Source organism: Haemaphysalis longicornis, unplaced genomic scaffold (genome assembly GCF_048455015.1).
Source record: "Haemaphysalis longicornis isolate Haplotype H1 unplaced genomic scaffold, Haemaphysalis longicornis Haplotype H1 scaffold_2, whole genome shotgun sequence".
NCBI classification, from domain to species: domain Eukaryota; kingdom Metazoa; phylum Arthropoda; class Arachnida; order Ixodida; family Ixodidae; genus Haemaphysalis; species Haemaphysalis longicornis.
In genome coordinates this window covers 84,899,580-84,916,516 of record NW_027526295.1, presented here as the reverse complement: position 1 = coordinate 84,916,516, position 16,937 = coordinate 84,899,580, and the positions used below count along the sequence as shown (strand labels likewise).

At 48.9% G+C, this 16,937-nt stretch overlaps 1 protein-coding gene across 1 annotated transcript; it reads right to left on the bottom strand.

Annotated features, from left to right (window-relative positions):
- Nucleotides 1-8,064: 8,064 nt before the first annotated feature.
- LOC144167221 (uncharacterized) lies at nucleotides 8,065-12,564 on the bottom strand. The gene is made up of 3 exons (XM_077696563.1): nucleotides 12,244-12,564; nucleotides 11,241-11,456; nucleotides 8,065-8,519 (listed from the first exon to the last, which is right to left on the bottom strand). The coding sequence occupies exons 1-3, from the start codon at nucleotides 12,271-12,273 to the stop codon at nucleotides 8,181-8,183; spliced, it is 585 nt and encodes a 194-aa protein (XP_077552689.1). The 5' UTR covers nucleotides 12,274-12,564; the 3' UTR covers nucleotides 8,065-8,180.
- Between the last annotated feature and the right edge of the window lie 4,373 nt (nucleotides 12,565-16,937).

Genomic DNA, 16,937 nt, shown 5'->3' with positions numbered 1-16,937 from the left:
ACCGGCGCAGCCCACGGACTTTTCGATGGCCGTATAATGTCGTCGTTGAGCATGTCGTCGACTTGAGTACGGATGGCTTCGCGCTCGTGGGAAGAGACGCGGTACGGTGACTGTCGGGTAGGTCGGGCTCCATCCTCGGTTATTATCCGGTGCTTCGCCAGAGGTGTTTGACGTAACTTTGAGTTCGACGAAAAACACTCGCTGTAGCGACGCAGCAAAACCAATAACTTGTTGCTTTCTTCTTGCGGTAGCGCCGGATTCACGTCGAAGGGGTGCGGAAGCTTGAAGGTATCGTCGGGTGCGCGTTCAAAGTCGGCGACTGCTATCACGTCACTTGCTTGTTGCGTTTCTTCGACGAACGCAATTGCAGCGCCCTTGTTTAAATGCTGGTACTCCTCGGTGAAATTGGTGACCAAAACGTGGGATTTGCGCTGCTTAAACCGCGCAATGCCTCTTGCGACAGACACACCGCGGTCAAGAAGCAACCTTCGGTCACTCTCCACGATAGCGTCGACGTCGGGAGCAGCACCTTCACAGTAGACGGTGATCATCACGCTTGCGCGGGGTGGCAGGGTGACGTGATCATCGGCGATCCTTACAGCTGTACGGTGTTCGGGGTTCGATTCCGGCGTCATGGAGTGGTCGGAGGAAAAAGTTATCGACTTCGTCTGGAGATCGATTATTGCGCCGTTGTCTGTCAAAAAGTCCATTCCGAGAATTACGTCGCGGGAGCAGTTGGGCAAAACTACGAACACTGCAGGGTACGTCGTGCCGTCTATGGTGACGCGCGATGTGCACGTTCCACTTGGCGTCACGATGTGGCCTCCTGCTGCGCGTATGTGCGGACCGTCCCATCTGGTCATAACTTTCTTCAGCTTAGACGCAAATGGTCCGCTCATTACGGAGTAGTCGGCTCCCGTGTCTACGAGGGCGACTACATCAAAACCGTCGATGGACACCTTGACGTCGGATGCCGCCTTCCTCGAGTTCCGGGTGCGTCGGGGCGTCGCATCTCGGCTTGTGCGTGTTGACGGTCGGGCACTGTGCGTCGTCGTTGTCCACGTCTTCTCAACGGACGTCTCGGTCAGGTCGGGTAAGCGTCGCGGCGTATAGCTGTCGTCGTGTTCGGGAGTCTCATCAGGGTTAGGTCGGGTCGTCGGGATGAGGGCATGTCGTGAATCACTGTCTTCGGCGCGTCCTTGCGTCGTTGGAGGGTTTCCGGTTTTTCGCCGTAGAGGAACTTCACCTCCAGAAGTTGCTGCTTTTAGTTTCCCCCGCGTGGGCTGGGGGACCTTCCACGGGTGAAGTCAGCGTTGCTACGGCGGTTCGGCGATTGGTATGGGTAGGGCGACGGCGAACGGTTGAAACGCGCTGGGCCACGGCTGGTTTCAGATAGATACTCGTCGATCTCACGTGGTCGTTGGCCAGGGAGAGGGCGAGGTGCGTCGACGGAGAAACCACGCAGTCCGAGTCTCTTGTATGGGCAGCGACGGTAAATGTGGTCGGCCTCTCCGCAGTGGTAGCACAGAGGACGGTTATCGGGAGTTCGCCATACGTCCGTCTTCCTCGGCGTCTGGTTTCGGGCTACCGGGGGTCGGGCGGGTGACAGTGGGCGGCGGTACGGCGGGGCCTCTTGACGGCGTGTTGGAGCAGGGCGGGGTCGACGAACAGCCGCGGAGTATGTCATAGCTTGTGGCTCTCGGGGTACCTCGGATGGCGTAGAAGTTCCCAACGCTTGTTGCACTTCTTCTCTAATCACGTCGGTGAGGGAAGCGACTTGGGGCTGCGGCGGCGTTGGGAGAAGTTTCCGCAGCTCCTCTCTCACTATTGCGCGGATAGTCTCGCGTAGGCTGTCGGCCGGGATCCGCGTGCTGCCAAAGTCGTTCTCATTGGCCGCGCCAACAAAGTTGCGGTCATACTGCTTAGCACGCATTTCGAGGGCTTTTTCAATGGTGCTGGCTTCGGTCACGAATTCGGCGACGGTTTTGGGCGGATTTCGGACAAGTCCAGCAAACAGTTCCTCCTTCACTCCGCGCATTAAGAAGCGCAACTTCTTTTCTTCCGTCATGTCGGGGTCCGCGCGGCGAAATAGCTGCTTCATCTCCTCAACGAAGATCACGACACCTTCGTTGGGGTGTTGCGTGCGTGTTTCCAACAAAAGGGCGGCTCTTTCTTTCCGCACGACGGTAGTGAAGGTCTTAGTGAACTCGCTTTTGAACTGAGCCCAGTTTGTCAAGGAGCTCTCGTGGTTCTCGAACCAAGTGCGAGCCGAATCTTCCAAGTAAAAAAAAAACGTGCCGGAACGTTTCTGCGTCGTCCCACCTGTTGAATTTCCGGACGCGCTCCAGTTTCTCCAACCATTCTTCCGGGTCTTCTGCGGGGGCTCCTCGGAATGATGGCGGTTCCCGTGGCTGCTGCAGAACGACAGGAGGATTGGCCTGGTTGAGCATGGTGCTGGTTGCGACGTTTTTCTTCTTCGTCTTCTCCGGTAGTAGACCGAACTCGGGTGGTAAATCTTGCACGCGGAGGCTGGCTCTTGTTGGACTGGCTTGGCGGCTTCCAGAGGTTGTAGTGGGCATGAAGGGTGCGTACCCAGCACCTCCACCAGATGTCACGTAGCCAAGGACGAAGCAGTTGTTTGGAAAAGAAACAAGTTTATTGGAGCGAACTTGTGCTCCCCTAACAACTGAAAAGAATACAGAGGCGGCGAAGCAGTGGTCAACAAAGTGACGTACGTGCGTCGGCGAGCGTCGCAGAATCGAATGCCCCGGCGTCTGCTCTGCAGGCTTTTTATCTTTCGGCGCGCGTGGTTCTGGAACCGTCGATTCGCATCGAGAACATTGTAGATGCAAGAAGATTATTCCGGGATGTTCACGTTAGATCGGAATGCTCTCCCTATCTGAAAAGATAACACATGCGGCACAGAAAGAAAGAATGGAACACGCGCTTCCCTTGGCACGGAGACAACACAGACCGGCGCAGCCGGGCGGTAAAAGCAAAACACAAATAAACAAACCCAATGCATGGTTCGCGGCAATATCTCTTTCGTGAGGGAACTGCGGAGGCACGGCAAGGTATTCGCTGTTGAACGGTGTGGATTCAGAGCCCGGACTAAGTCTCCTCATCTGATCGGATTACATCGGGCGCTTACTTACGGGAAAAGTTATCCGGAGCACTGAAGTTGAAGGACTCGCCGGAATGAACACTATGTTCGGGTGGACACGTCAAGGACCCACTCGACAGAAGTCGCCCCTAGAGTGTGCGAATGGCACGATGGTATGCTTTTTGCGAGCAAACAGTGCCGTGGTGGTCGAACAATGCCATGGCGGTCTGAGAAAACTTCACCCAGTCCGAAGAAACAGTACAAACATTAGCCCAACGGCACTGGAATCACGCTACCGGTAGAGGAAAAGCGAAGTGCCTCAAATATCACGTCCTATTCTGCAATGTGTTGGACCAACACCGCCTCTATAGACATTGCCTAACGCGTCGCCCGCTTTCCAATGGGAACGGTAGGGACGCTTAGTTCAGGCAGTCATCCGGTACGTGGCGCGTGCCGGCGGACGTCGCGCCTTACGTCACTGCTCGGGAGTAGCGAACACTGCACCCACTTCTACAGCGTGGGTCTGTCAGCTTTCCTCGAAGGCGCCAGAGCTCCGCCTGGGGAACCCTAGACAAACTTTCAACTATTTTGCATAGTTTCCGAGAAGCGGCGCTGGCTGGCGGATACGAAAGCACGCAGGAAGGCTACGGAGCGGGAAAGGGTGGGAGAGAGCAACAGTAGAGGGGCTGTTTGGCCATTTTTCGCTCACGCGTTAGGCAAGGATTAAACAGGCAGCGTTGGTTGGACTATGCAACTAGGCACGCTATCATCAAACAGTGCTGAAGAATCGCCACCTGTTCGTGTTCCCTTGCACGCAGAGCCTGTAAGCTCTTGCAAACGACACAACTGGGACTCTAAGCTAAACTTTACTCGTAAACTGTGTCGAAGGTACCCTATAACGCTTGAGACCTCGACAAGAACCGAGAACCGACGGTACAAGCGCATACTTCTTCAAAGAAGGAAACATTGGGAAACCAGCTAGATAGTCTGAAGGAGACACGGTACCAGAACGAAGCGAACCCTCGCGTGTCCTACCAACGAAGACTGTTGAGCCGGGAGAAAGACACAGAACGCTTGAAAGCTTACAGCATAGTTCGTCCGAAGATGACAGACTAATAAGCCCCACCTGCGCTTGAGCCAAACACCCGTACAGCAGCACGAAGATCATATCCAAACGACGGAGACTGCAGAAAAGGAATGGTCAAGGAGTACCTGGCGCACTGAAAGCATCAGCCGGAGCACGTCTACAAACATTATGGCTGCATGAAAAGAGAGTGTGACGAACTGTGACGTTGCTAAAAATCGGGGCACATAGAGACAGTGGAAAGTCTGTACACCACAATCTCTGCAGATAACTCCTGCATTTTTCTGCAGGGGGGAGACGAGGTTGAACAGGTGTTCATGGGATTGTGCCTGCATCTTCCCGGGGGAGAGAATGTATACAGAAAAATAGGATGAATTAGTAGAGAAAGAAGAAGTTGCAGCTCGGAATTGCGGCCTGCAGTCTTTGTCTTCTCTTCTCCCGTCCGTTTCTTTACAAGCAGAATGGGGTTCCTGGATTAGCGTGACTGCAGGAGCCTTGAGGTACCTTAACGCAGACGGGGTTGGAACGCCGGAAGTGGGGCGGCGTTGGTGTGGCGCATAGCGCCTAGGGCCGCTGGTGACTCCTGCGTCGTTGAGCGAGACATCGGTGGGAGTGCGAAGCCCGGTCGGAGAAGCTGCAGCCGGCAGCGGCCGGGGGCGGTGGTATGAGGCTATAGGAATGGCAAGTCATGTGTCCTTTTTCTTCTCCGCTGTACCAACGTTAACCCTGCCACATTCAGCGCATGCACGACATACTTGACAGTTGATTTGTGGGACATCGTTATGGCAGTCTTTCAATAACGCTACCAACGCCGTGATGCCGCAGCCTTCATACTGTATGGGATATTTAAGGCTTTCAACTTTAGAGACAATCAGCAGCCGAGCGGCCGCCTTTTGGGGTTCGTGGACTGTAATACCGGTGATAAAAGACTGCGGCTAGCTGTAAAGTTTGCACCTCCGATTGCATACATGTCTTGCGGGAAAGCATTTGTACACCAGGTAAGGCCTTTGGGCAACATGCACCGCGATGTCGGCGGTGAGCTTACGTCCAATGAGACATGGTGATGAAAACACGCGCCCCGCATCAAGCCGGTAAAAATGACAGCCTATAAAGAAATCTGGAAGTTGCCTGTGAAGAGAAGCCGTCTTTGGCGTACTTAAGTGTATTGTCGATTTACCGCTTGGAATTTCAAGGACATGCCTTATGTGACACTCATTGGCCGAATTATTTACCAGGTATCAAAGTTCAAGCGCTTAGTGAGAGACTTCTAAACGCTTCCTTGAAGTTTGAACCCCCCCCCCCCCCCCCCCCACAGCTAGAGTGTCATTTAAAATAAGTGGTAGCCGTTGAACACTGCAAAGAACATTTGGGAAAACTACACTTGTGCTGCCTAAACTTGCCTTTTATTATACTAGTCTGTTTTGTTCTATTATGTCCCTCTTCCATCCCCAGACTAGCAGGGGTTTCGATGTTCACCCCATACATAACAAACTTACGCCTGCTGGTGACTTTTCTTTAGATATTTCTGACAAGAACTGCTTACCCAACTGCACTTAACGAAATCCTTTTTAGTCCGTTTTCTAGTGATCTACTGGTATAGTCTTGTTGGTTGTAGTTTTGTCATTGATATCTGTTTTGTAATGACGACTAACTTAAGTGCTGTGGCATGCCAAACATTCATTTAAACGTGAACAGCTTGCTAATACTTTTGATACCGAACTTTCAGTTCGTAAAAGACATGTTCCGTCCCATGGTCATGCCACTTAAGTATACGCTATGCAAGCACCCAGGATTTGTATGCAGGAATAAAAACAGCAGTGGTGTACAAGAATAGCTTTGGACACCTAATTTATTTGTGAATACTCTCGTTAACACGGGAGACAGATAGCGGTAATAACCACTTCCAAGGTGAAAATTACTGAATGGAAAAACACTTCAGTTGTTTTAGAGGGCCAGGGGTGCAAAGATATGCACGAATTAAGAACAAAATTTTTCAGTGGCGTTGTATTATCCTCCGTACAAAGTGTTAAACGCATAGCTAACTTTTCGGGATATTTTCTACTCCTCTTAAAGGTTGTGGTTAGAGTTCCATGCTCTATCGTCAAATCACATAAGTAAAATATATACATTGTGTAGCATTATGTTACGTGCAAAACACTTCTTCGTTAATAGTGAGGGTGTATATGGGCCGGTTTTCTGGCGGTTTGAAGCCGAATTTCAACTGTGATGGGTTATGTAGATAAAAAAGCACCTAAGCAGAAGCAGTGACTGTGGTTGTGTGCATTATTACAAAACCTACAAATTGTATTACTTCTAGCATTACTGAAAGAGTGACAAAAGTAAGGCGTCAATTACTAAAAGCAATGGTGTCGTGCAATCAGTCCAAGATGCCTGAAGTTGTGGACGCTTGGGCAGCCCCCAACACGAGCAGGCGCACATCCTGGAGGTCGAAGGGGGTCACCAAGCCCTCCCCCGAAGCTTGTGAGAATAATAGAAGGGATTTTGCGAATGTAGTGTGGTGTGGTCACAGCCCCTAACTAGTGAAACAGGACTCCGGCTCTAAAAGCAGCGTAGCGGTGAATGAAAGATGGGGGGCAATGTACCGATTACTATAATAGGAAAAGGTGTCCGTCTAAAGGACGATGAGGTTCATTCGTGTTCTTTGATACATGTTTATGTGCGGCTCGGTAAGTGGTTCGCCCAAAGTATCATGCTGCGTGATTTAGCGGCTCGTGATCAATGCCATCGATGGTATCAATGGTCCTCAATGGCAGTCTGGCTTTTCTAAGACTGCTTCAAGCGCCTTCTGTCGAACATAAATTTGTCTGGCAGCCGCTTGTATAAAAACCGGCCTCTCCATTTGACTTCGCGTGTCGCAATGACTTCGCGTGTAGGAACAGCTCCACATGTTTTCTTTATCTCAGTTAGTTGCTCGGAGTTTGCGACAAAATTGGCGTCATTGTTATCGGGACAAAGAAGTCTTTTTTAATGAACCCAATTTGCACTTATTATTTAAGTGCGCTGTAGACGGAGATGGCCACTTATCAAAGAGGATCCGATTCGTGAAAGGTATTTATTTACACTTCATATTAAAACAGTCCCATAATTTGTTAGAATTGAAAAGCCATTGTTTCTCCACAACTTATCTGACTTTAGGGGTTGGTCACTCTGTTCTGATTTCATAACCTTGATACATCGTTCAATTGTTATTTACGTGAAACTTCATTACAAGATTTATTAGAATACGTTTACATCGTAATTCCTAAGAAGATAATGCAGCTGCTCCTCCGGAAGAAGGCTCCTGAGTGTGACGGTAATTAAGTAACCACTAACGACAATATTTCGAACCCCCTTAGCTTATTCAGGGTACGTTTATATGACCCCCAGTAAACAAACGAACAAAATCGTCTTTATGTTTTTGTGTAGTAAGGCCCCTCCCTTGTCAAGTTATTTTTTTTTTATTTTCGAACATTGTTTCCCACCTGCTTACACTTATAATATAATCCTTTCCATTTTCTTGTAAGTAATGGCCGTCCTAGAATTTCTTCCTGCGTACGCCACTTGGCCGTGTTTTTAACTTTTTCACGCAATCGGTGTAGTATGTTTCATGACTTAGTTTGTTTCCATTCACGGTAATCTTTACAGAAGAAAACGGAGAACTTGATTTTATAAAAGCCTTCACATGAGTTTTCTGGTGTTCGAACGCGTTCGAGCTTCGGTTCTTTTTTAACCCCACAACCACTGTGCTTTCTCAAGTACACAGAGGTTATGTTTCGCGTGTGAGATTTCCCGCTAAAGGTACGGCAGTAAACTTAGAGACGACGAGGGCACTAGCCAAAGGAGAAGACATAATTCAGAATTTTTTATTTTTGGATACTCTTTTTTACATCCATAAACCACATTCCGCCAACCCATTTTTCTGAGAACCAAACAGCAAACTTTGCACTTTTGTACAAGGCGATAGCTCATTAATTATAAACACGGTGATTTCATTTAGCCGGCCCAGGGGCCTTGGCGCCCGTATCCGAATCCGCCGTAGGTGGAGGCAGCCGTGTACGGAGACGAAAAGCGGCCGCCGCCGGCTGGACGGGGGTTGGAGTTGAAGACGGCGTCGGCGCTCGCTCCGGGTAGGGTTCCGGGTTCGTTGGTGTCGATCTTGGCACGGAATCCGCCGGCGTCGGCGACGTAGTTGACGCGGCGAAAGAGGCCGCTGGCGTCCGTGTAGCCGAACGAGCCCGTCTTGGCGTTGCTGGCGTCTCCCTGCTCCTTGTGGTACGTCTTGGTGCCGAACTCGTCTACGTTGTCGTAGCCGAAGCTGTACGGCTGCGGGGGCTGCGTAGGAAGAAAGAATAAATGCGGGCCCGTACTACGAGAAACCGCTAGTCTGGCAACTGGTCTGGTATTTCCCGAAGGTACTATCGTTGCAACTTCTTCCTCCTCTGCGCTGCAGCAGACGACGCGGCATCATCATCATGATGATCAACATCGACCGAGGGATGGCACACTCTTCCGCTGCCCCCATGCCAATTCCATTAAAGACGATATCTTTTTTTCGCGTTACTTAAACGCGAACATTTTAGTCTGCCTGTCTGCCTGCCTGTCTGTCTGTCTGTCTGTCTGTCTGTCTGTCTGTCTGTCTGTCTGTCTGTCCCTCAATTCATTTGCTCTGCTAAAATGATCACTTCTCTTGAACGACGAGTTTAACCAGTCACAACGTTGTTTCCGAACATCTAGATCTGGAAGCATGTTTCATACTTTTTGACTACCTTCACAAAGAGAAGATATTCATAGTATTTTAGGGAAAACATGAATACACAACTGTCGCATGCAGCGCGGTTTGAAATAAAACTAGACGTGGGCGCATTTTTTTATCGCAAGCAAGAGAAACGTGTTCATAACAATATTTTAGCCACAAAATACAAAATGAGTTTGCGCGCGACCCCTGGTCTCGTGTCTCTAACAAAAGGCCTCAGCGTAAGGAGCACCAGACGAGCGGACGCGGGAAAATCGAATTAAATTCGGCAAAACATCTACCGTGTTTACCGCAGGAGGAGCGAGATGGAAGAGGAACATTGCAAGAGGTGAGCGGTGGTGCGAGGGGAGGCAGTTATGTGGCATAGGCGGCTGAAGGCTAAAGCGCAAGACCAGAAATGACGGAGCGGCTCGATGCGATGCACGATTGGTCGCAAATATGGCTGCTTCGACTAACCGCAACGCGTGAATTTGAGACACAGGCTCCGATGCGTGCGTGCTGCGCGCCGCATCTTCGGCGTCGCTCCGCCCCGCTGTTGTCTCCATGCTTGCCTCCATGTTTCGGCGCACTCCGGCCGATTAAGGTATGTGTAAGGAAAATGAAAAGGAAACGTCAAATCCACTTGAAGTGAAAATGAATGGGGCTATTAGGTTATACACTGTATTTGATATGTTGAGTATATCGGTGTGCGGAAGTTTAGCACCGACGATTCCGCTCGTCCATGCTGTTGGTGCCGCTCGATGCACGTGTGGTGCCGGCATTGTCCTGGTTTAAGCACAACGCGTGCAGCTTTATCTCTATCTTCTGCCGTTGCTCTGGGGTGTCCCCTGAATCTTTTTGGCACGCCATCTTCGCGGAGCCATGAGCACAGTCTAACGCAGCGAGACCGACCACTTCTGCAAAAAAGAGGAGGCAGGAAAAAGTGCGCTATAGGGACATGCCCTGGTAGCCCCTTCCTTCGCAAGAGCGGGTGATCGGCGGAGATCGCGAACCCCGCTACACCAATCAAAATACTGATGATATGGTGATGATGATGGTTCTTAACGGCTTCTCCTTTGTAACGGCGTGGCGTTGCACAGCAAGCTTAGACGTAACGCCACTGTACAATCACCTTGCCAAAAAAAGAAAAAGAAAGGGAAAAAAAAAACCCTTATGAACTTTTTGTGCTGGTCCAACTTCTTTATTCGCATGTCTTCCGAGAATCTTATCTTTTCCAACCAACATTCTAACCTTCTTCCACTAAACTCAACTCTGTCCACTTCACTTTTCCGCTAACGTTAAAGAGAAGGGTTAGGGAAGGTGGATGTCTTCCTCATCGATGACTAAACGGCTACCTTTGCACTCCGTTACATTACGTCGCATGGTTTCTGGCTCCCTGCCCTCAACCTGCGCACAGTCCAACCTGTTTTGGCTCGAGTATAAGTGTTTAATGGAGCTGCTACTAGCGCCACCTCGGGGGCCATGTACGAAGCTTACGCAGGGACGTCATTGTGACACGCGGACTCCCATTCTGCTCTCATTGGCAGCGGCAGCCCCAAAGGGCGCATGCGGGGTCGCATGCGACGAGCGATTCATTCGGCTTGCTAGTCGCACGTCGGGAGGCTCATACGACCAGCTCACGACGCTAGAAGCGGTCCTGTGCGACCGTCGTCACGACCAGTCGCATGCCAATCGCGTGCTGCGTACACTTATGCGTCTTTCCCTTGTCGTTCGACGACATTTGCAGAGAAGCGATCAGATACGCGGCAATTTTCCTAAGCTGACGTGTGTTATCCCCTCTATCACGACTGGTTGGCAGCCGTAGGACCTCGAGGTCTATCAATACTGTTCCCAGACATTCGTCATGCCAAAGTAATACGCAAAGCGAACCGCTAATTTCTGCGATGCATAAAACAATGATTGCTATGAGGGATGGAGCAATGGACTGAGTATTTGTACAGTTACTTGAGTCATTTGTTGGCACGTATTCTGCATACCGCGTGGTATAAAAAGTGGGCAAAGATTGTTTTAGTTTGGTTGTTTTATTAATGCACGGTTTAGATAGTGCTACACGCCAGTGTTTCTTGCAGTTATTGGGCCAGCTCTTCTACGCAAAATTGCGGCTTAGATTTACCGGCGCAACAAACTTAAATGAAATAGCTTCCAATATTTCCGTCGACTGATTGTTCGAATTGTGGGCTTAGGAGTTGAGCAGAAAATTTTGGCAGTGTTTGCTGCTGCAATTTTATAGGATGTCTTGGCAAATAAGCTTCTTATTTTGTGCTGGTTAAGGCAAGAAAAAAATGAAACGTGACACTTACGTAATATTGTTCTTGGCGTGCGAACCTGTTTGTTGCTGCCGCGTAGGAGGGCCCGAAGCCGCCTCCGAAGCCGCCACCGAATCCACCACCGTATCCACCTCCGAATCCACCCCCGTATGCCCCGCCAAATCCACCCCCGAGGCCGCTGCCGAAGTTGCTGCCGAATCCGAACCGGCCTCCGGCCAAAGCCGCAGGCACCATGCAGATCACCAAAGCCTGCATGAGATGTTAGCAGCTTGTAGCTACGAAAACTTATTTATTTTCACCCATCACCATGAGCGTGTATTTGAATTCGTGGGTCAGCACCTTATCATAACAGTTATTAAAAGTTTTTTAATCGTCAATGGGCTTACATGTTACACTTAAAAACCTCATGAAAAGAACTTTGGAATATGGTACAATAAAAGCTGCCCGACTAAGATCTTTGCATTGCTTTGTACCACTATATGTTATCGTTGCATTACATTCGGAAGGTAAATAGAGAGTTCTAGCTGACCGTTTTCTACGCTCCGCTCCGGTATCGGCGGCACGCTCAGCGCAACCGGAGCAAATGCCGTTCGCGGCCAAGCGCACCACGCGTGCGCAATGGTGCTTCCGCTTGCTATCGGAGCGGAGCGGACCGTGAAAGACGGTCAGCTAAAACTTACTACTAACACAAGCGAGACCAGTTAATTTTAGTGGAGTGGACAACGCAGCCGAACAGAATTGCGGTAGTTGAATTAAAAGGGTTGAAATTGCGTTTTACTCGGCGCTTTGACAGTGCAAAACACGACAAGGAAGGTAGGAAGTCGCCCAAAAGATTAGCAGCACGGAAACATAAGTAACGATACTTCACTTAACCTTTTTTGGGGAAAACACATGGGAACTAGGGGTATGTCGTGAAGGTGGCACGTGCTCCGCTCCGGGAATATTTTTTTAGTACATCTGGATTAGTTGTTGGAAACGTAGCATTCAGTTACAATAAAACGAATGCCACGATACACTTAAGAGCCACAGGACGTACCTGGCAAAACGCGGCACAGGTGGACTTCATTGCGACGTGTGGCCGACGTACACCGTTAGGACGCAAAATGTGCCGGCAAAAATCCGCTGGCTCTTCGCTGTGAAGAGACGGTCTTGACGCTACTTTGCTGCTTCTACGGCACACGGGTAGACTAGAAGGAACTCAGTGCTGTGACTGGCAGTTTGCACGGCAGTACGCGCTTTTAAAGCCTCTGCAGCGAGGGCGACTCCTGTGGCCATTATGCAAGTGATCACAGTGTCTTTTCTTCTCGCAGTTTTGCCTTTTACTGCTGCAGTGCCTCTCCCCCAAGCATTGCAACCTGCGTTGTCGCATTGCAACCGCAAAGAAGAAAATTTAACGGAGCGAAAAGAATGTAGCCGCGTGCGTGTAAATGGCCGCTTCTTGGTTGCGTCGTCACTTTAACGCCGTCTTTCCCGCCGCGTCACGACGTGACGAGTTATTGCTGGAAGCATCTTTTGCCTCCAATACGTTTGTCACTTCTCTATGTTCTTACTTCAACTGAAACGATATCTTGGGCTTTTCTGTTTCTTCCAAAAGGCAAAGTTTTGTAACCGCGGAAGGTGATGTCCCTTGTGAACTCTTTTAATTTATGTTTGACGTTCTTCGATGTTCTTGATGTTCTTGATGTTGTTTGTGCACAGCGCAAAGGAATGAGACATAAGGAATGGACGCGGACCAAATGCGTTCTGGTTTTACTTAAAAAAAAACAATTTCGTGTCCACATGCCCCTCACTGGTGTTCTGCCATGCGTCACTTAACGGGAAAGTTGATAATAAAAGCTCATTTGGAGAAAAAGTTGCAGATGACATGTACGTCTGGGTCTTACGAAGTAAGGCGCGATTGCATCACTTTGGCTTTTAGCTTTTGAACGGATTTCCTGCATTTGCCATTTGTGCGTTACAAACACTGAAGGTCCGCGAAGAGGGAAAGACTAGCCGGAATTATTTTAATTGCAGTGACACGGTAAAGAGGAAGTTCATTTACGTTTGTGTTTTTAAAGATGTTGGCGGGAAAGGTTGGGGTTTTAGGGTGTTGGTCCTTGTTAGCGAGAAAGCGACAGTGTCAGTGTTTCAACGTGTTTCTGCCATAATATCGTGGCCCGCCTGAACGTCTTGTTTTTTAAGAGACATAGAGGGAGATATAGAAAAACAGAGAGAGAGAGAGAGAGAGAGAGAGAGAGAGAAATAGAGAGACAGAGAGAAAGAGAGAGAGAGAGAGAGAGAGAGAGAGAGAGAGAGAGAGAGAGAGAGAGAGAGAGAGAGAGAGAGAGAGAGCGCAAAAGAGAGATCAGAAGAAAAATGTTGAAAAACAACAAAATAAGAAAACTATTAAGCAATTACGGAAAATTGCAAACGTTTAACGTCTAACATTTATACAATAATGCAGATTTTCACATATTCCAATTCCAATGGTTATAACAACGTAAATGGAGATAAATCATCGGACAGGATTTAGAGAAAACCAAAAAATTTCGCTTTGAGAATTCAAACTCCAGACAAGCGGCGTAAGAATGCTATGCATTAGTAGATAATTCTCTGAATTTTTCAGATTTTTTTCTCTTTCTATGTCGGAAGATCATGCATGCAAAACCATTGGCAGGGTAGAGCACTACGACGCATAATGTGTCTTTTACATCGCGGCGACAGATTACGCTGCGTTGGTCTGGTGTTTATTCCTGTTTCGAAGGAATTTGACCCTTGCTTGTTGGTTCTCCTTGTGTATCTTTTGATTTGTGGACTTCGGCACGAGAAAGTTTTTATGGGGAGTAACTGGACGGGTGACATGTTCGCTATGCCGTCTAGTCGTTTCTTTTCCGGAAGGTTCCCTATCTTTTACACGATTATCCATCCCGATTTCAGTTTTCCCAGCCGCTCCCTTTGCGCTAAGAGAGTGGCCTCTGTGAATTCTTCAGAGGTGTTATAAACACCAGGTTTGAGGACCTTTTCGGTGGCCATGGAAATTGGGGGATTGAGGGTTGCTTCATACGCTGCCCTGACGATAGTGTTTGGTTTGCTTGAGGCCAAGTGAATTTATGGTGCGTCAGCCTGTGCGATATTCAGCTCATGACCATTGCCTGGGTGGGGGTTTTCGTTTCTTCTTCTCTAGTTTTTGCTTTTTCCCTGATTTGGTGTTTGGTTATGTAGACGAAATAATCAGAGCGTTTGTGAAGATGGCGAGATCGGCTCTACTTCTTTTCTGTAGGGCCATGCCGATGATTTTTAGGTGACGGTTCCCTCGGTTGAGAGGCTTCACTTCTTTTAGGGTGATTTTTGAACTCGACCACTCATTGTTTGCTCCAAAGAGCAAGGGGCAGGACAAAGCCGCGGAAAATTTGAAGATTAATTTGAGAACTCTTGCATTTATCCGCCACATACTGGAAGTAATTTTTATTAGGACACACCTTACTTCATTTCTACTCATATTACAAGCCTTTCTTCGTTTTTGAGGGATTAGCATTAGACCTATGATCAATACGCCTACTTAAGTGAACCAATGTTGCTGCCAGTATCAGTTCTGGTGACAGATGAGCTTCGGCGTGATGGCGTCAGTTGCGATTACGGTTTACGACCATGCCTTTTGGGCATGCTACCACTAACGGAACATATAACGAAATTCACTGAGCAGGCGCGCACTTGTTGAAATCGCATATCTTTTATTTCGTCTCTTCCGTGTTATTGGTGTCCTTTGTTTCGCACTCCAATTGCCGCGGCAGTCTATTACAGATTCAGGCGAGCCCTCGCGTCTGCCTGCTTTAGTCGTAGCTTCCTGTTGGCATCGATGACGTATTTCCGGGGATGCTTGATGAGCTTGGCTGATGCGGAAGGCGAGCACCCAAAGAAAAATCAAGTGACCGCAACAACGCTACTGCGTTAAAAGATGGGCAAGTTCCAGTCAGTCGAATCGACGCACGCAGTTTACCATTACACAATCGAATGCCACCGCATTTTGTCAGTTTACAGGAGCTCTGTCCTTTCAATAGAGATGCAGTCGCATCGCTAGCATAGGGTATGCTGACGCAATAATCTAGGAAAGTGACGCGGGTGTTTCACCAGTTTTTATTAAACGTAGCCGTGTGCAACCTTACTCCAGCGACTCGAATCGGACAATGCTCTCTCACCACGGTATGAGTGCCTGTGCGCTGCTGTTAGGGACAAAACAAACCGTCAATTGAATAAGCTTCCTACCATTACTTTACCCCTCACGATGCCTAGAACCATTTAGAATGTTCAAGGGTCAACAAAACGAAGAAATGTTTTTTATTGTGCCCAATACAGCGTCAAACGAATCACATCGATGACCGGTGACCGGATGCGTCGTGACGTTTTCTTCGAGTCACTTTTGGTAACAGTCTCACATACAATTTGGCGAACGCAGCTTTAAGATATCTAGGCTGCAGAATACTAAGGCCGGAAATTGCCGTTCAGGCAGCGTTATCAGAATTCTTTCGAAACCCGCACTAGGTTTGGAAGAAGCTACGCGGCGTCTGCAGCGCCGAAAAGTCTAGTCACTTGGCTACACGAGATACTGGTTCATAAAGGACCACAAACGAGCAGGAAAGCATCCTCCCAACGTAGAAGTACGATAGATGAGTCCGTTGAAGCTTTCGTGCGCAACATGCGGCAATGGCACTCGGCGTCGTGGTTGGCTATCTTCTATTCCAGAGTTAGACTGGAGTCATATGAATTGTTCTGGGTAAGGCTCTCCTGATTTCGGGAGTAACGTATGTAACACCTTACCTTACCCTAACCAAAAGTGACACGGAAACCATTGATCGATTAATCCGGAAAGGTTTTAAACAAGTATTAAATCTACCCATGAACACATCAACGTCCCGACTCCTACAACTTGGCCTCCACAATACGGTATCCGAGCTTATCGAAGGCCACCTATCAAGCCAACGGCTCCGTTTAACACAAACACCTGCAGTGCTAGGCCTCCTTAACAGTCTCCATATCACATGCCCGCAATCTGCTCTCTGTCAGCCCCTCCCAAGTAACATCCGGGTTCGCCTTTTACCAAGAAATATGCACCCTGACCTCCATCTCGGCCGCCGGCACGCCCGAAGCCAAGCACATGAGAATATTTTTGGAAAAAATTGAGATGTCGCATATACGGATGCCAGTACCTACCCTAATGGTCAACACCAAGTAGCCACAGTTACCACAAAGGACGCCCTCATCACTTGTGCATTTATCAAGACGTCGTCAACCTGGGTTGCCGAAGAGTTAGCTATCGCCTTAGCCCTCATACATACGCAGTACCCAATCATTATCACGGATTCCCAAGCTGCCGGCAGAAGCTTCTTGTTCGGGAGGGTGGCCCCTTCAACCTTAAGGATACTCTCGCCACATCAACCCCGCCGTAATGTTACTATCATCTAGACTCCTGGCCATTCCTCACTGACGGGCAACAACTTTGCTCATCAGCAAGCCTGCGCCCTCTCTACTCCAGGCTTCGGAGGGGACTACATCGTCAATCCCGCTTGTGACATATCAAGACATAACGCAATCTTACAGTTCCGACAGACAATTCTTCGCTCCCCCTCACCCTGCACTCTCCAAGAAAGAAGAATCGCTGCTCCGCAGACTACAAACTAATATTTTTCCTCCCCCAGTTCGCCTTCATCGTATATTTCCAAATCAATACTCAGCTGAATGCCAATTTTGTTCACA

What these genes read in the sequence shown, in the direction of transcription:
- LOC144167221 (XM_077696563.1), bottom strand. Translation starts at nt 12,273, where the DNA reads ATGAAGTCCACCTGTGCCGCGTTTTGCCAG. An exon ending in CCTGTGCCGCGTTTTGCCAG is followed by an intron (nt 11,457 to 12,243) that starts GTACGTCCTGTG and finishes CATCTCATGCAG; the next exon opens with GCTTTGGTGATCTGCATGGT. An exon ending in CACGCCAAGAACAATATTAC is followed by an intron (nt 8,520 to 11,240) that starts GTAAGTGTCACG and finishes CTTCCTACGCAG; the next exon opens with CCCCCGCAGCCGTACAGCTT.